Here is a 20,308-nt window from a genome sequence, read left to right on the forward strand (position 1 = left end):
TTTTAATTGGAAACCAAGACAATTAGAAAAACATAACAAAACAAATTATACACAGAATAATATAAAGAGTCAATACAAATTACTGTGCACATACATAATAAACCAAAATTATCAGAGATGCATCAAGGGCAAATAAGGGAAAAGATGCATATACCAGTGCCTATGGCAACATATCCCTCCAAAAAGTTTGATGAGCTATTATGGGCAGCCCGGGTTCCTCTGGATTTGAGTTAATAAATGGGAGGAAGGGTATCCGGTACTCCAGAAAAGTATCTTGGTCAATTTCTCTCCTTGCCTGTTTATACTGCCATGTCAACTTTTCAGCTAATTAGCTGCTTCTATCTCCTTCTCCTTGAGGCGTCTTCATCAGTCTTCTCAATCTTTTCACATCTGCATGCTTCTATCCATGCCCAGGGGCACATTTGGCTCCTAAGAGGATCTGGGGTTGAGCCCCATTTCATTTTTATCCCACCCTTCCTTCAAGGAGCTCAGACTTCCTCACAACACCAACCCTCCAATTTAGGCTATGCTGAGAGTTGTAGCTTGGTCAAGATCATCCTGCAAGCTTGTAGCAAAGCATGAATGTGCCCTCAGGTCTCCCTGGATTATGTCCAATACTAACCATTACACCACATTGCCCTTTTCATATGGGGACAAAGTAATTCTAGTACTTTATTTTTTAGAAGATATTAAACAGTGACACAGAAAAATAGCTGTGTTAAGTCCTTGGGCCAGTCGACCTCATCCCCTGCCCCAAACTGCAAATTAGAGTTCTGCTACAAGTCTTTATCTGGGGGCCTGTTCTTCAGGACTAGCTGGCCTAGTCCACCAAGGCTGGCAACAAGAAATCTTCTCTGTTCACTTTCACAACCTCCAGAGTAAATCATGAACCAAGAGGCAGGTAACTCTCCCAGTGGCTCTTGCCCCCACTACTCACAGGACCCTGGGTATCTCTTGCTGCTGGAACTTGCTTAAGGGCTGCACCAGCTATAAGAGCTGCATCCCACCCTGAAAGGCCATCATGGGGCACCCAAGGGGCAAAGTCACTTGAGGGTTTTATCTCAACCATTTTTCCAGGTGCTGGCAGCCCCTCTTGTACATGCACATACACCTCCTGCACTTTTTCTTGCATAGCCCTTTCTCCAGGTGCTGGCAGCCCCTCTTCCATATGCACATCCCCAAAGAAAACTATCAGCAGGGGCTCATTTCCGGCCCGCAGTTCACTCTCCTCCAAGGTACTTTCCTCCTCCTCTGGCCTGTCCCCCTCCATTTCTTGGGAGCTCACCTCCAACTTCCCCACTGGCAGGCTCCTGGGCAGTTAAGGCTTCTGCCTCCTCTGCCACCGACTGCAACTCCTTATAGTCTAAGCCCCTCAGCTGCCCATCCACTCCCTGGATCTCCTTAGCCATACGTCTGGGTGCTCTGCAGCTGGGCTTCTGGGTTAATCTCACTCCCCTATAGTGGCTGATCAGGCAGGGCTCTCACCTCCTCAAACAGAGTCTCCCAGAGGGTTTGTTTGCTTGGAACAAAAGTGTCTGGAGACTGTGGTATCTTTGTGATATATGGTTTTATGTACACATATATACAAACTGCACATGAGATGGGGCTCACAGCATTAACACTCCAACAGATCTTGCTTCCCCATTAGGTTTCTAAGGAGACTCCCCAAAGCCATGGGGGCTTTGGATTCAGCACAGAGAGTGAGACTCTCTTTTCAATTCCAAGATCAGACTAACTAAAAACACACACAGGCCACCCTCCTCAAGGAGCATCTGTGGCCATTTGTTCCTGTGATAACACATCTGCTCTTGACCAAGTCTTTAGACATATTAATGGGGGCACTTGACAGACTTGGCTAGACCTATTCATTTAACAAAGAAACTGGCTTGACCAGTTCAGCAGGTTTATTTCAGGTGCAGAATTACAGGCTTGGAGGGTACCCACAGACATCTTCTAAACCAACCCCCCAACCTTATGTTGTTGTTATGTGCCTTCAAGTCGATTACAACTATGGTGACCCTATGAATCAGCGACCTCCAATAGCATCTGTCGTGAACCACCCTGTTCAGATCTTGTAAGTTCAGGTCTGTGGCCTCCTTTATGGAATCAATCCATCTCTTGTTTGGCCTTCCTCTTTTTCTACTCCCTGCTGTTTTTCCCAGCATCATGGTCTTTTCTAGTGAATCTGGTCTTCTCATGATGTGTCCAAAGTATGATAACCTCAGTTTCATCATTCTGGCTTCTAGTGATAGTTCTAGTTTAATTTGTTCTAACGCCCAGTTATTTTGTCTTTTTCGCAGTCCATGGTATGCGCCAAGCTCTCCTCCAACACCACATTTCTAATGATTTTTCTCTTATCCACTTTTTTCACCGTCCAGCTTTCACATCAATACATAGAGAGTGGGAATACCATGGTCTGAATGATCCTGACATTAGTGTTCAGTGATACATCTTTGCAGTTGAGGACCTTTTCTAGTTCTCTCATAGCTGCCCTCCCCAGTCCTAGCCTTCTTCTGATTTCTTGACTATTGTCTCTCTTTTGGTTAATGACTGTGCCAAGGTATTGATAATTCTTGACAAGTTCAATGTCCTCATTGTCAACTTTAAAGTTACATAAATCTTCTGTTGTCATTAGTCTTTTTGATATTCAGCTGTAGTCCTGCTTTTGTGCTTTCCTCTTTAACTTTCATCAGCATTCATTTCAAATCATTAATTAATTAATTAATTGATTGATTAGTATCCTGCCCTTCCTCCCAGCAGGAGCCCAGGGTGGCAAACAAAGCACTAAAACACTTTAGAAATCATAAAAACAGATCTTAAAATACATTAAAACAAAACAGCATTAAAAATATTTTTTTAAAAAAACTTTTAAAAAGGGTTTAAAAACATTATTAAAAAACATATTAAACAATTCTGACACAGATGCAAACTGGGATAGGTCTCAACTTAAAAGGCTTGTTGAAAGAGAAAAGTCTTCAAAAGGTGCTGAAAATATAGCAGAGATGGCGCCTGCCTAATATTCAAAGGGAGGGAATTCCACAGGGTAGGTGCTGCCACACTAAAGGTCCATTTCCTGGTTTCTGCTAGTAGCAAAGCTTGGAAAAGTTACCTTTTGAACTACAACTCCCATCAGCCCAATCCAGTCACTATGCTGGCTGGGGCTGATGGGAGTTGTAGTTTTAAAAAAGTAACTTTTCCAGGCTTTGGCTAGTATGGTATCATCTGCGTATCTTAAATTATTGATGTTTCTCCCTCCAATTTTCACCCCGCCTTCATCTTTGTCCAATCCAGCTTTCCGTATTATATGTTCTGCATATAAATTAAACAAGTAGGATGATAAAATACACCCCTGTCTCACACCTTTTCCGATGGGGAACCAATTGGTTTCTCCATATTCTGTCCTTACAGCAGCCTCTTGTTCAGAATACAGGTTGTGCATCAGGACAATGAGATGCTGTGGCACCCCCATTTCTTTTAAAGAAAGTCCCAGCCTTTTAACAATATCCATTTAACATTTTTCACCAATATTTTATTTATGTCTCAATTTGGGACACATGAGAGGTCTCAGAGCTGTCAGCCAGTATGTAATCTGTATTTTAAAGAAGAGTTGATAAGAAGAGAGGAATCAGATGCACTGCCTTGGGCTCCTTGAAAGAAAGGCAAGGGTGTGTTTGTGTGTGCATCATGGATCTGTGGCTGCAAGTCATAGGGCTCAAAACCCTTCCCATTCTTTTCATCCTGCCCTTCCTTCAAGGAGTTTCAGGCAATGTGCATAATTCTTCGTTTTCCTTTTTCATCATAACAACAAGAATTGTGAGGAAGGTTAGTCAGAGATGGTGACTGTGGAAGCCTTGCCTCACAAATAAGGTGCAGGTATCATGCCTCTAAGCATGTGCATGCTGTGCAATGCGGAGGATTGGGTGCAGGACTCCCCGTCTGCAGTGGAACTGCTTGCAAATGAGAAGTACAATACTGGCAACCCATTGGCCTCTAGTCAGTTCCCCAAGTTGCTCCATTTTCATGGTTCCCTTCCCACCACATCACTGCATGGTGACCTTTGTTTTATGTGCAGGTTCTTTAGGATGCAAAAGGGGCTAGCCTTATGATGTAGTGGAAAACTTTCAAGCACAGGAGGAGCTCTTTATGCCCCCCTCCCATAGTCACATTCACATCTCCCAAGCCAAGCCACACTCCACTAAGATAAATACGACATTAATGTTTCTTACTTATATATAGGATTAGGCTGTGTCTCACTTCAGGTAACATTCAGCCTAGTATCTAAGGCTGCAGTTCTATGCACAGTTTCCTAACACTACATAATAAACATGCAGAGGAGGATTACATTGTAAGGGCAACAGAGATGGAGAAACTGAGATTAAAGGAGTTATCCCACTCCTTCAGCCAGGAAGAGGGGCTGTGATTGCATAACAAAGCAGCAAGCAATTCCCAGCCTGGTTGACACCAAGAGAGGCTTGAGGAAAAACAACAGAGGCTCTAGTTTCCACTCCACCCCCAGCAATGTAGCTGTCCAGCCCTCCTCAATTACTTCTCTCTCCTGTTTCCCCTTTCCCCTCAGTGGATTGGCACTGGTCTGTTGGCATCTCAAAGAGGAAGTATGTAGCTGCAAAATGTGTAGCCTTTGTTGGCTCAAGGGCTGCAGCTGAACTATACAAGAGCAAAAGAGATGATAATATATGAATGCACCTCAACAGTGACTTTCCTTCAAGTAATGATAGGAGTCCATCAATGGGGGAAGGTAAGTTGGTGGGGTGCATTCCTTGTTTTGGGGGATCCTTGCCAACCCTTGTTCCCCTCTGGCACCACCCCTGGCTCCAAGCCAGGCAAGAATTTGGAGTCGCTCACAGGAAAGGCTGCCACTTCCCTTCCTCCCCTTTTCCTTTCCCACCTCCTGTACCTGTAAGGCCACTTTCTAGACCTAGATGATGAAAAGCAGGATGTATTATTTTTAACATAAATTTAAAACAGCAGCTTTTGTTTCTATTTTTAATACAGCTCTTTTGTGCAAGAGCAGTTCTGTGCAAAAGAGCTGTTTTTAAAATAAAAATATTGTGAATGTGCCTTCAGCAGCAACTGGTGGAAAAAGGCAGACCTTTGGGTTGATGGAAAGAAAATGTAAGTAGGGACTGTGGCAATAAACGACACCCAGTGAAACATCACCACACACATTAAAAAAAACAACACCCACACAATATGCTTCAGTGCATCCATAATAGGGTAATATGTGATTTTATGTTGGATTTTCTTCCCTTATCAGATTATCTGCAGATTGGAAAAATCCAAATGTTGTGGTGGGAAAGTGCAGGCTACCACTTGGTTGAGGAGGATGTAAAAAAACAAAAGCAAAAAACAACCCAGAGACACAAGCAGCTTAAAATCCACATTAAGCTCCAACATGGATGACCCTGTTCTTTCTTTCTGCAAAGTGTTTTGTTGCTGCTTCATGGCAGAAGCAGAACTGCAAATAAGAGCCTGTCACCATTATTCCTTCCTATAAAAAAGAAAAAGAACTTAAAACCATCTGCCACCAGCTTCCCTACATCCAATGAAAATTCCTCCCTGTAAGCCCACAGAAATGCTCTTTGCTTTTGCAAGTAGCAAATGGTCCTGTGTACAAGTGGTAGGAATTTGTTGGTCCCCATCGAGAGAAGGCACCTGCATCTTGGCTCATGACCTTTGGTCCAAAGGGCCTGCTTACTGCAGGGTTAGGGAACATTTTTTCAGACTGTAGGCTGCATTTGCTTCTGGGCAACATTTCAGGGGCCACATGCCAGTGATGAGTGGGGACAGAGAGAATAGTGGATCAAACAACAAATATAAATTTTGCCTTTGTACAGTTGGCTAGTTACTACACATGATCTCACATACCTCTCTGTCCTCCGGCAGGAAAGCAAAAAGCATTATCAGAGTTCAAGGACTTATTCGTATTGCCTTTCCTTTGAGGCAAAAACACTCAAGGAGGGTATGAAACAGGGCCGGTGAGGGGCATGGCCTGGGGGAGGAAATGTGGTTTGAAGAGAGTTCTGAGGGCCAGACAGAGAGGCTTGGAAGATCATATTTGGCTCTCAGGTTTGAAGTTCCCCATCCCTGACTTACTGTAAGGACTTATAAGTAGGGCTAGCTGCTGATGGAATTGGTGAGCCAATAAAATACATTGTCTCCAATGTACCTATACTGTACTAATCATTATTCTTAGAGTCTCCCAATGGAGGAAAAGGGATTTGATGTTACCCCGCCAGGGGAACAGAAGACACCTCCTAATGCAGTGCTTCCTTTTTAATGCAGAAACAAGGTATCCTCTTCAAAAGAGCAGAAGTTGACATCAGGACATGATGTCACGTTACCTTCTGGATCTGTGTCAAAAGAAGCTGGATGCTTTCCAAAGAAAACGATGGTTTTGATAATAAACTCCCATCCAGAGGCCCTTTAAGTGGATGCTTTATGACTTAGTTTAGAATAATTTATTTATCTTGTTGCCCTCTGAGGACAGCAAAGAGGGAAACACAGCATTATGTGGTAGTAAAATATTTTACTGTGTTTGATTCATCACTCGAGGATTACCAGAGCTGCCATTAAAAAATACTTAACAACTGACATCCTAGGCCTTAATACTACATCTTTTGTTGTCCCTATATGTTTCATCCTTCTAAGGACTTTTCTGCACAACCATGGAAAAAAGGGCAATGAGTATTTGTTTTCCGTTTGTAGTGCACAAGCTGCAACCATTTTGTCAAGGTAGTACAACTGCCTTTTCTGCATGGTAAAATGCAGTATATCTTGCAGACAATGGATTGTATCCAACGTTAGCCGTACTGAGAGTAGACCCATTGAAATTAATGGGCATGACTAACTTTGGTCCATTAATTTCAATGGGGTTACTTTGAGTATGGCTGATGCTGGATACAACCCAGTGAATCTGCAGCCTTTGCAGTTGTGGTGCCCACTGAAGTAGCACAAGTGTGGTCGATGTCATGTGGGGAGACCCCTATTTCCCATACAGAACTGCAATTCCCAGAGTGGTTTTAACAATCAATCCTCGTCTTCCCAGGAAACTCTCCCAGGATCTCCTAACAGTTCTCAGCACTCTTAACAAACTACAGTTCCCAAGATTCTTTGGGGAAATCAATGACTGTTTAAAGTGATATAAAGCTGCTTTAAGAACCTGGTGTAGTTGGGGCCTTAGGACTAATCTCCATTTAGCACAGTAGGACTGCTCTTGGCTTTATTTATTTGTGTGAGGGATTTTATACTTCGTCTTTCAGTAAAATTCCCGAGGCAGTGTAGAAGCTTGAGGTACTGCACTTTTGGTGGGTGGAGCTCATGATGATGTAGGCAGCTTTCTGCTCTTTAACTGTGGTTCCACAATAATGGTATTTTTATGAAAACCAAAATAATGTTATAACCTATGTATCCTATGTGTAATTTTGTAGAGTTTAAAGCATTAAACATTCTTTCCTTTGCTATATTTTCTTCTTTCATCCTTGCTTGCATTTTCTTGACCAAAAGATCCTAAGCATCTAATTTTTCTTATCTTACACCTGCAGCTAACATGTCATGAATTACATCTTTAACTGCCAATTTAAATGGCTCTTGCAAAAAAGAAAAAACCTCTTAAAATGATGTCAAATGTCATAACGGGCAGATTCAGAGAGTGAACAGTTTTATATTATTTCATTAAAAGGTAAATACAGTTGGTCCTGGATAATTTACCTTCTTTAGAGTTTGGACTGAATAGCAATTAGAAGCAGGGCGGGCTCCAAAGGGTGGCCAGGTGGGCCCCTGGGACTACAGGGGCCCCTGAGGGTCCCCTCCACTCCCCTTCTGCGGTTTGCAGCAGAATTGCTGCTGCAGGTCGCACTGCAAGAGCTCTGGAGCCCCCAACATTCCTTTGCTCAACCTATATTTCTCGGCTGTTGTGGTACACACACGCATCCCTGCCATGAGCCAAAATGGCGGCAGAGGCTTCAGCCCCTTAGGAAAACCTTGGCCGCCATCTTGGTTAAGGCAGCACCGCACATGCAATCGCACAACACAGCCGAGAAAGGTAGGTTGAGCAAGGGAATGGTAGGGGCTCCGAAGCTCTCGCTGTGCAATCCGCAGCAGCGATCTTGCAGCAAATCGTGGAAGGGGAGCGCCGGGGCCCGGGGCAGGCTTGTGGCCAAGGGCACCGGCATGTCTGGGGCCAGCCCTGATTAGAAGAAGTGGCAGTAAAATTGACAGGGACTTCTGTAGGCCCAAACTAGATACATTGTGCTTCCAAGGTTGGGACTAGCTCAGTGAACTATCTAGAGAAAATCTGGAACAGTGCACCTGAATGCTGACAGTCAGGCAGTAAGAAGCTTCTTGATTGCCGGGGTGACGACTTTTGCATTGCCAAAGAAAGAAAGAAAGATGCAGATCTACATAAAATGTGCATATGCTAATTCTCTTGTATAAATCTCCATTTAAGAAATAGCTACTATAATTTAAATAGAAGGACCATTAAACTCACCCTTGTGGGGAACTCTGTAACCAGAAGATCCGTGCACTTGCTCTGTGTGCTGTCCAGATGCTAACTGCTGATGGGCAATCTCAAGGCTCTTGCTTTTACAGTTTTTTAGGACTGGACTACCTTCTGTAAAGTAGGGCACATGGCCACCCCATTGAGTGGGTGAATCTGGTACATAGCTGCTAGGCCCACAGCATTCCACTCTTGCCTAGGCAAGAGAACAGTGTGTTTTGCATGTTGCCCTTCAGGCACCAGCTTCTGCTTCCTCATGTCTTACAAATGTAGGTTCAGTTCTAGCAGCCCATGGAAAAACAGGCACTGGAACACAGGGAGTTGCCTTATACCAAGGCATATCATTAGTCCGTCTGTGCTGACTGGCAGTGGCTGTGCAGAGTTTCAGGAAGAAGTCCTGTCCTATCCTTCCTGGAGGTGCCAGGGATTGAATCTGGGATCTTCTACGTGTAAAGCATGTGCTCTACCATGGGACTACACTGATCTGTTTGTTTCATTTATAAATCGTTTCTCATGAAACATCCCAAAGCAATTAATACATTTTTTAAAAATAACAAAAGTTGGGAGGTAAATACTGGAGACTATGTGCACTGATGGCAGATTTTAAGTATTTGTGGTGGTCTTGGGGAAAGGGAATGTGTATGTATGTATGTATGATAAATGTTCGAATATTAAATAATTTACAGTTGCGTTCTACGCTCACTGTATTTGGGTACCCACTAGGCAAGCTGTTTAAAAGGCTTGCAGAATTGATGTTTATTAACTGCAACCATAGTTTTAATTATAAAGAAACAAACCATTGGTTAATCAAATGCTGGGAAATACAGGATAATGTATGATTTTATGATGAAATGATTTTATGATGAATGATTTTTTGTAATGATTTTATGATGAAGTTATCACCCTTTTCCCTTGCTATTAGAATAGTAATTGGTTTTATGTATATAGAAACTGAAAGCTGGTTATCACATTGAATTAGAAAGTTCTTCCTTCCTTTGTTTCTTATCATTTAAGTTCAGTGAAACGAGACAAAGAAAAGAAGTGTACTCTTGCCCCCCCCTTCACTGCAGATATTGAATACACCACCGTTCATCTTTAAAAGCCTGAAAGCAATTGCTCCAGAATGCTGGAAGAATGACTGGTGTACAGGACAGGGAGGAAAGGGAACCACAGTCTACTTATCCAGTTGTAATCTCAGAAAGACAGTCTGACATTTACATAGACTGCAGAGGAGTATGACTCTTTGCTGCTGAGCAGCACTTGAAGCTGAGAGAAGTCTGCCCCGTGCACTCCAGTCTTTTTAATTCCTCCTTCCAGATCCTTATCTTTTGTTATCTCTGGGAAAACCCAACAAGTCATTCTGAGGACACAGCAGTCGGTCAGTTTTCAGTAGCACAGACTTTAATCTGCAAGCACTCAACTGACAATACACAGAAAATTCATTAAACAACAATAACTAGAGTTTCATTGTTTAGTCAACTGATTGCTGGTCTTAGATTAATTGATTTCAATCTTTTGATCAATTAAAAAGGAGAGAGAAAATGAGGCAGTGATTTTTTTAAAAAAAATATTTTAACTCAAAAACGTAGACGCCATCTTAGAATAGGGATTCCCTACTTTCTGTCATAGTGTAGGGAATGCCTCTTCTAAGACAATAGTTGTGTCTGTGCTTGTGTGTGGCAGGTTTCCACACGGAGCCTGTAATGTTTGAAAATGGTTCATCATGGTAGAGCCCTCAGTCCTGTTGGTCACACATTTCTGGTGAGTGTTGGTTTGGAGATACCATATGATCAAAGGTATTTTTCAGACATTACATATAGAGCGCTCTCACATGATTGGTGGCCTCCACGTGGGGCCCAGAATGTGTGAATTGGTCTTAAGGTGTTTCAGGAGCCTTTTCATGTTACTGGTATGTACAGACATTCCTTTCCCACCCAGCAAGTGTGGCTCAGCTTGGCTCAGGAACTCTACTTCTCCATAGCAAACAAGTCATTTACAAGTGAGCAAGTAATTACCAGGAAAATGATTACTCTGTCTTATGAAGAATTTCAAAGTTTGAAACCATCAAAGCCTTGCAAGCAGCTGAATCATATTGCCTTTAGAGCCGGTGTTTTACATACTAGAATGATTAGATGAATAACATCTCTTTTTGTTCTGTCCTGGCAGGTATATATCATAAAAGTAACATGGTCAGACTCAAGCTGCCAGACAATCTACCGCAGATACAGCAAGTTTTTTGACCTCCAGGTAATGATTTGATTTTGATTTTACTTCCGGAGAGATGGTATGCATGATCTTGATTTCCTACATTGTCCAATAATATATGGCTTATAAATCTACTGGCCTCTGAGGATGTTTGCATTATGAGACAAATCACATTCAAAATATTCAGAAGATGGAGTTGTTATGCACTTGAGAAAAGACAAGTTGTCCTGGAATTCATTGAGGAAGGTCTTGCCTTCCTGTGCGTCTTTGTGATTTTCACTGCTGGGTGGTGCTGCAGTTTCTTCCAGCACCTTTGGAAGAGTATGCTTTTGGCCAGTTTCTAGGAGTTGTACATTTGCCTTCCTGGTTGTGATTCTGATGACACTTTCTCCTTGTCATAATCTGCCTCTTCTCATTTACTTTCCTGCAGTTTCTCTTCCCTGAACAATGTCCCCTCTCAAGGGGACACAAGCTTGCCTTCCTATCCACTACAGCATCTATGTGAAAGGGAACAATTGCCATTGGTGGAATCAGTGGTAATACATCCTCATCAGATCACTGTAGCTATTTCTCTCTATGGAAACAGGAAATAACTAAGATGTGACTCATGAGAAAGAAGTGATGAGGTACTGGTAGTGTACAGTTGGTTGGATTACAGTTTGGAGGAAACTTTGATCTCTATCAGAAGCCTGGGGTGAAGGGCTGTGTCTGTTCAGAATTCAGACTGCAGTAGTTTGAAAGTGTTTCTACAGTTAGATGAGAGCATCAAAGGCATGTCATGATAAGACAGTGGTGTCAGATCTGTTCATCATATTTAGCTTGGAAGGAGTGAATTAATATGGGCTCAGATTTTCAAAACTGAGAAGGGCATATTCTTTCATAGTCCATTTAGGGATGTCTGTTTGGAAGTAGCTGTCCAAAGTTGGGAAACAAGGAACTCCTAAGTACTTTTGAGCAGGAGAGCTCCACCCATTGCCATCTCCCACAAATGTGTACTTTGGTCAGTTTTTTACTGCAGGCAATGGTGTATTATATGAATTTGAAGAAGGCTGAAGAGGGCAAGTCCTTCTCTGTATTTCTTCCTGTTAGCACTCCTAGACTGCAGTGAGATGTGAAGGAGAAACACCTATGTCAGGGGTGGGGAAAATCTTTCAGCCTGAAGGAAGCATTCCTATCTGGGGAACTTTCCAGGGGCCACATGCTAGAGGTGGGCAGGGCTACAGGGAAGAGGGCCTGGAGCAATGAATGATCATTTTCCCTTTCTACAGTAACTAGTTTCTGCACACACTCTTTTCTATCTTCCATCCAAGCAACTAAGAAACATAATTAAGGCCAAGGACACATTCCAACCAGGCAAAGACTCTCATGGATATTGCAAAATATTCTGGGGAGAGCGGCTGGTCACTGGGGAGTGGTGTGGTCTGGCGAGAGTCCTAAGAGCCAGATAGAGAGGCCTGGAGGGCCACATTTTGCCCTTGGGCTTGAGGTTCCCCACCCTTGACCTAGGCCATTTGTTTCCTCTGCATCTGGTTGTTGCATGTCAAAGCTGATAACATCAGTGTTTAGAAAACAATTTGCATCTGCAGTACTACCCTTAGTTCTAAGCACTCTCTTTTTATATCTATAAAAAATCTTGTCTGTGTTCTTGTAAGTCTCCCAGACTTTCCTGTTAGGTTTGAAAAGTTCCCATCAAGCTAAAGTTATCAATGGGGTTAGTGTGTTGGACAGGAAATGATGTCTCCTATCAGGGGAGAAGGATTCTTGAAAGGTCCCATTGATAAGCAAGAGAGGAGGAGGACCTAGCACCAGCGGAAAACGTCTGCCAAACAATGTGCATCCGTCTCCCATTCCCACTTGAAAACATTGCAGCAACTCTCCCCCATGCCCACCCTTTTTAAAAAATCTTTTTGTCCCTGGGCACTTTAGGTACCTTTGTTCTCTAGGTCAACATGAAAGACACTGGCGCACAGAAAGCTGCAGTATTCCTAAAAGAGTGTAATGGGAGGCATCCACGTTTGGTGTGTATCAGAGACATGTACATAGAGATGTGCTTAGTTAAAGCATTTTTATACCACCTTCTCACAATTGCTCAATATTACTGAACATATATACATGCAAAAAGTGCAGTAGATTAAGAACAGAAACTTAGTTCGCAGGCAAAATGTGTTATGTGCAGGCTGCCTTCATAGCACATTGCATAGCTTGCTATTTTCCCTATTCCTTTGTGGTTAATGAGGGATAGGGCTGATGCTCAGAGTGTAGGTGGAAGGAGCACCGTCTGGCTGCGTCTTTCAAAACAACTTCTGTAGGATCTTTCAGATTTAAGTCCAGGTAAAGCAATATTCCCAGAGGCACAGACATCAGTGTATACTTACCTTTCCAGTATCTGTGGAACGGTGATGTTACAAAGACAGGGTTCTTTCTGCTCTGGAATACCCTTCTGTGGAGAAAAAAAGCAAGATCTGTGGCAATCTGCCTAGGCTGTCTCACTATCTGCCCCAAACAGGTACCCTTTAGAAAACTGATTAAAACTATCTGATTTCAGAGAGGTTTTAATGCTGGGGTTCCCTGTATGATGCCCATGGGCACCCCTTCATGCCTGCCAAGCCCCCCTGCCCGTCCCAGATTTTATTTTAAAAAAAACAAAATTTGAGGGGGTGGGGGCATTGGCTGTTTTGGGGGGAGAGGAGTTGTCTTTATTTTTTGTCTGTTTTATATTTGTTTTGGGACATGCAGGTGTTCGTTGTTTTCTGGGAGGAGGTTCTGAACATTACTAGCTTTTCATCTGTGAAATGGGTATTTTGTTTCTTAGATTTCCAAAAGTGTCCCTGGGCCCAAAAAAGGGTTGGGGCTTCTGTTCTAAAGCCTTTTCTGAATCTTTATTGGTGATTTAAATTTAGCTGCTTCTGTTATTATGGTTGGTTTTTAAATTAATGTTTATGAGCATATTTTGTTGTAACCCACTTTGTGTTTTATAGGAACAGCACTATATAAATATAACGGTAATAATGGGTTGGACCCAAGGGAGAAGACTGGATCTAAAGATGTCTTTCTTTTCCCAGATGGAGTCTTTGACTGATGGAAGGACTTCTTCCATTAGTGGAGAGGCAACTTTGGACCCAATGTATGACATTCACAGACTCATAGAATCATAGAATAGCAGAGTTGGAAGGGGCCTATAAGGCCATTGGGTCCAACCCTCATTAGAGCATTTGTGGCCATTTTATTTATTTTTTCTTCACAGCCCCATCAGCTAGCTGGGTTTTATGAACTCCTTCTGATGGTTCATTGGGGTGGGTTTTAGTGGATCCATTGCACTCACACCCATAGCAAAATACTGAGTGGAATTTTTTAGGGAAGGGGCTGGTACGAACAGGGCCAATTATCATGAGTTTGAAAGTCCCCCCCCCTTGCATGTGTAGAGAATAGTTGTTCCACTAGCATGGTGATTCAGCACACAATGGGTTAACCTAGACACTGGCCCTCTGCTAGATTTGATCCTCCCATGAGTGTATTTTTCCTCTTCAAGCAGTGCAGAGTGTGGCCTTCTAATGAAGTTTCAGATGTTCATGACATACTGAATATTCTGTCACTGTGAGCCACTGAGCCACATGTGTTTGTTTTACTGTCAGTAGCTTGCATCATTATTTCCCATGCTGAATTTGGCTCTGTCCCATTTCCGTGGGAGCTGCATCCGCCAAGTTGGGTAGATTTCAACTGGCCTGGAGAAAGGACGGTTGGGAAAGCCAACAGAAGAGATCAAATAGTCTGGGAAGAAAAGGCTGGAAGTTAGCATGTACATCTTGATGCTTTGCTAGAGGTTTTCCACCAGTGCTTCGGACTTTGATTCTCATGGTTTCCTCTTGTGTGTACGTCAGCAGGATGGCCCTGGAGTAGTTCCTGTAATCGGTATCAGGGTGAAAGGGAAGCAAGAGGGAGCTCCCCACTTCGTTGGAGCCATGAACAGAGCAGCAGTCCATTGGGGCAGCCCAATTATGCACAGACAGGCTATGATTTGGCTTAGAGCTGGCACATGTCCATCAGTGACTACCTGGGGAGCTGTGTGGCATACTGGTTAGCGTGTCAGACTAGGGCTGGGGAGACCCAGGTTCAAATCCCCACTCAGCCTCGAAGCTCACTGGGTGACCTTGGGCCAGTCACTATGGGTGGTATCCGGTGCCCTCATTCCCTCCCTTTCCTCACCCCCTGTGGACCCTGTGCTGTCCCCAAATCTGCTCCAGAGGATAGAGGGAACCACCAGGACAGGTTTAAAGGGTGTGCAGGGTGAGGAGATGGGGGGAAATCTGATGCACAAGCCTAAATCCATGCTACTTTGGATACAAGCCAATCTCTTTCAGCCTAACCTACCTGAGAGGGATGTTGTGAGGATAAAATGGAGGAGAAGAGGGAGAGAACCACGTATGCTACCAATCAATGTGTCTCCAACTGGTTAAACAGCAACTGTTGGGGGGGAGAAGGGTCAGAATTGGGACCATGCCATGCGGGGAATAGGGTGAATGCTTTGCCCTGTACTTTGCCAAGCGGGGATGGAGGATGCCCCTGAAGTTGAATTTAGCCTTAATAGGGAAGTTTTAGTGTGGATATTAAGGCAAAGCATGGTTTCATAAAAGTATACTACCACAGTACTATAAGATGAAAATCACTGGTGGCAGCATACAGTATTTGGCACGTTAGTTTCCTCACAGGGGAGTTGTTCCATTTCCATGGTCATATTGGTTGCCCGTTTCTGAACATTTTATAGCTCTACAAAACTCTTTCGAGGTACAGCGACCAGAAATGAACAGAGTATGTCAAATGCAGTCACACCATAGATTTGTACAATGGCATTTTTAAATTGGCAGTTTTGTTTTCCATCCCTTTCTTAATGATCCCTAACATTGATTTCACTTTTTTCAGATGTTCCACACTCCAAAATCTCTTTCCTGATCATTCACTGCCATAAGCATATATCTGAAGTTACTTTACTCTTGCTTACAATCCCTTTTTGTACTTAGCACCCTGAACAATTTGGTCTCATGAGCAAACTTGGCTGCTTTACTGCTCACCTTCTTCTTCCTTTTTGTTCTCATTTGGACAATACTTTTCTTTTTTTGAAGGGAGCTTTCTTGCCTCTAATATCTTCCTTGCCTCTGCTTGTTCACCACACTGGCATCCTCTTGGCGTTTTCTGATCTGTGGCATACATTCTAGTTGAGCTTCTGTTATTGTGGCTTTGAACAGTCCCCCAGCATGCTGTAGAGATTTGGCCGTCTTGAGATTTGACTTTCCCTATTCACTCCCAAAGAGGATCACAGAGTGGATCACAGTCAATGCATCTTGATATTCTCAGTGTTAATTTCACTGCTTTGGTTCTGTTGCATTCCCCTAGCTCCCGGATGGGGTGTGGTGTTGTTGAATTTAAAATCACATCAACTCCACCCAGGTTGGCCAATGGTCAGGGATGATGGGGATTGTAGTCCTGCAGCACCTGAAGGGCCATAGGTTCCCTGCCCTAGCTTACTCTTCAGAAAGCATGTACAATAGCAATAAAAAAAATCCACCAGTGCCTAACAACTGATGATAGTTTTTTTTCACAGCAGCTTTTGATACAGCAGATCACAGGATCATGTTAGGGGCATTTCAGTCAGGTTTTCCACAGCCAGTAGGCAGACATTCCACAGCCACTCTGTATATGGAATGGGGATACCTACACTGCCAGCCTGACTTTGCAAGAGGAATGTTATGTAGGCAGAAAATTGAAATGTAACCGCACAGCACATTATCCCATGTTGACATTTTGACCACAAAGAGCTATCTGAAGTATCAGAATATTGCAAAGGTAAATAAATGAACAGCTTTCTGTTGCATATTCTGTCTGTGTATCAGTTTGCGGGGAGCAGCCTTTTAGATTCTGCCTGCTATTCCAAGTGGGTTTTCTTTAAAGTGGTAAAGAGAGTCCTTCACTAACAACCTCTTAGAATGTTTGGAAAAATAAAGAATTTTACAAGGTGTCAAGGGTTTAAAGTGCTGCAGGGCTTTTTGGCAGATGAATATGAAACTTTGCAAACTTTTCATGTTGCTCCTAAGGTAGTCTTGATTATTTATAGAGCTCCGAGGAACAGCTGAGTGCTGAATGACATATTAAACCAAAAATGTTACCATAAAATCTATAATTGCTAGCTGTAATGCTGCTGTTTCTCCCAAGACAATTTGAGCAGGCGCTTGCTGATTGTTGTGATGCAGTGCCCTTTATAAACATCCACATCTTAGTTACAGTACAAGTTAACATTACAATTAAGAGTTTACATAGCACTTTCAAAAGCATTTTACAGTTTTCTTCTTCATCTACGTGGCAACCTTGCGAGACAGAACAGTATTTTTATTTTACATAGAGGAACCACAGCTACAAGGCGAAAACTGTGGTGGGATTTGAACCCTGATGTCATCTGCTGCTGTCCCATTCTACTACCCTTTGACCCCATTGGCTTGCCAATTTGTGACTTAAAGCTAGGGACTGGGAACCTGTGGCTTTCGAGCTGTTGATGAACCCCCAGCTTCCATGATCCTCAACAACTATAGCCAGTAGTCAGCGTTGTTGAAAGTTGTGGCCCAATAATCTGGACAGGGATAACCTGGCTTCAGTTGTCCATGCTCTGGTAATCTCCAAGTTAGATTACTGCAATGTGCTCTACATGGGGCTGTCTTTGAAGACGGTTCAAAAGGTGCAGCTTGTGCAAAATGCAGCGGCCAGATTGGTAACAGGAACCAGACGGTTTGAACACATAAAACCGATTCTGGCCCACTTGCATTGGCTGCCTGTATGTTTCCGAGGTCAATTCAAGGTGCTGGTTTTAACCTATAAAGCCTTACACGGTTTAGGACCACAATACCTGATGGACCACCTCTCCCGACATGAAGCCACCCATACACTATGCTCAACATGCAAGGCCCTCCTCCGAGTGCCTCCTCCGAGGGAAGCTGGGAGTCTGGCAACAAGGGAGAGGGCCTTCTCAGTGGTGGCCCCCAAATTATGGAATGATTTGCTTGATGAGGTGCTCCTGGCACCAACACTGTTATTTTTTCGGCGCCAGGTCAAGACTTTCCTCTTCTCCCCGGCATTTTAGCATGTGTTTTTAAATTGTTTTTAAATTTTTTAAATTGTGTTTTTAAATTTTTTGTGTTTTAAAATTTGTATATTTGTTTTTAATGTTTTTATTGCTGTAAACCGCCCAGAGAGCTTCGGCTATGCGGTGGTAGATAAATGTAATAAATAAATAAATAAATCTGGAGGGTCACAGATTCCCCATCCTTTCTTAAACCAGTGGATTTTAAACTGTATTCCAGAACACACCTGGGGCTTCTTGGAAACTTAGCACAGGTTTCCCAGAATTAGTACTAGGAGACAATTGTCCCTGCAAGATGGCTTGCTTGCCACTTGCAACCCATCTTCCACTGCAGGAGAATGTTAGAGATATTATTGGGAAGGATGTGTGTGTGTGTCTACATTTGGAATCAATTTTGAGGACTGATTTAGAATTTCAGTGATCTGAAATGGCACAAAATGGGTTGTAGGTTTTTTTAGGTGGGGGAACAGAGTTCACATTTCTGATCCCTTACTCCCATTTCAGTGTGCATACCATCCCTGGGTGGAATGCAGATGAACTAAATAAATTGCATCTGTCAGAAGCTGAGCTGGTGGCACAGTAGCTAGCAGCCTTTCCCAACCAGTGTGCCTCCAGATGTTGTTGGACCACAATTCCCATCTTTCCTGACCATTGGCAATGCTGGCTGAGGCTGATGGGAGTTGTGGTCCAACAACATCTGGAGGCACACTGGTTGGGAAAGGCTGATGAGGGTCAGATTTATGAGATCCATTGAGGGGGAAAATCTGTTTCAGTCAGACAAGATGAACTTGACAGAACCACAGTCTTGTCAAACATTGCATACTGCCAAGGCCATTAGGCAGAATAAGGCAGCTGCCTCAGTGATCTGAAAGGTCATCAAATTAAAGATTATTTAGTTTGCTATTATTGTCTTTTTGCTCCCAGGGAAAGGCACTTGTGGGACTTCCTGCCTCGGGGGCAAAAATAACTTGCATCTTAACTTGGGGACAGGGGCGCCTTTTGCTACACTGCCTCAGGCAGCAAAGCGTTTTGGGCCAGCCCTGCACACAGCTCTTCATTCAGCCCTCCTTGCGGGCCTATAGCCTGATACCTGAGGTCCTGAGAAGGCACTGGGGCCAGAAGCTGAACCACAGCATGCATGTTGGTTTGGTGGGGGCCTCATTGAGCAGGCTGATGGAAGAAAGTGGTGGGCCTGCTGCAGTTCTCTGGCCTTACACAGAGAGTGAAGGCTGCATACGCATGGACATAGAGCAGCGTAGAGAGATGAAAAAGAGGACGAGGACCTTGTACTTTTTATAGGTGTGGAGAAGAGGGCATTCTGCATGACAAGCGACCCTTGCTGAAACTGCTTAGAGGTCTTTAGTTTCTGTAAGCGGTATATACATTTTGTTAAATAAATAGATTTCTGTTCTGCATAGCTGTTAAAGGTGCAGGAGTCCTGATCTCTTTTGCATCTAACATAGAAACAGGAGCCAGTGTGGAGCAAGCTTTACTTTCACTCACCTGCCATGTTTGCTCCTCAACTGATGAAAGCTGATGGCCACTCTTCCCTCATGCTTAGATGGACTGTTTGCTTTACTTTAGTTTAAGTTTTGCAAGCACCTGCATGCTTATCGGTTTAAAAAACTTGTTTGATGCTTTATTTTTAAAGCATTACCTCTACTACTACTAATTCTACTACTACTACAGTTTAAAATTGGCTGTGAGAAGCATGGAGGTGACTTTGTGACTGACACAAAGGCCAACCAATTAGCACTGCACAACCCTGCTTTGAGAGAAGGGGATGGTATCCTTCTGATCGACACAAGGGCCAGTCAATTAGCTTGTGTAAATCTAGTTTCTTCTCAAACATGTTCCTGAGCTGAGCCAGGCAAGATCATATGTGTGGTGCAAATGTGGTGCATGTGCTTTTGCAGTGGCTTTTACCACTGAACTTTTGCATGCCTGGAGTCTGGGTGCATCCAAATTATGTCTATCATACTTATAATAATAATAATACAATTTTATTTCTAGGCCGCCTATCTGGCCGAATTAACGGCCACTCTAGGCGGCGTACATAGACTAAAATATAACATAGAGTAAAATATAACATATAATACAAAACAACAATAAGTATACTCAATCCAAACCTACCCCCATCATACAAAAATTTAAACTAAATTAGACAGAGGTCTCGAATGCCTGCCTAAAAAAACATGTTTTCAGTTCTCGGCGGAAGCCTGTCAGGGAGGGGGCATGGGGGAGATCATAAGGCAGAGAGTTCCAGAGGGCGGGGGCCACAATTGAAAATGCCCTCTCTCTGGTCCGCACCAGCTTAGCTGTTTTGACTTGGGCTAAAGGAAGTGCCTTCAGGACTGGTCATGGTACTGAAACAGCCTTGGTCGCTCTGGTGGATGATATGAGGAGGGCGTTGGATAGGGGAGAGTATACCTTCCTCGTCCTCCTAGATCTCTCAGCGGCTT

General features: G+C 43.3%; 1 protein-coding gene across 3 annotated transcripts in view; it reads left to right on the forward strand.

The window, feature by feature from the left end:
* SH3PXD2A (SH3 and PX domains 2A) overlaps positions 1-20,308 on the forward strand; it is a 426,239-nt gene that overhangs the window by 47,490 nt on the left and 358,441 nt on the right. For all 3 annotated transcript variants that reach the window (XM_061636089.1, XM_061636087.1, XM_061636088.1), the window contains exon 2: positions 10,685-10,765. In XM_061636089.1, coding sequence (XP_061492073.1) covers positions 10,685-10,765 — 81 coding nt within the window. The remainder of the gene's footprint in view (positions 1-10,684; positions 10,766-20,308) is intronic.

The sequence above is a fragment of the Rhineura floridana genome, chromosome 7 (genome assembly GCF_030035675.1).
Source record: "Rhineura floridana isolate rRhiFlo1 chromosome 7, rRhiFlo1.hap2, whole genome shotgun sequence".
Taxonomy (NCBI): domain Eukaryota; kingdom Metazoa; phylum Chordata; class Lepidosauria; order Squamata; family Rhineuridae; genus Rhineura; species Rhineura floridana.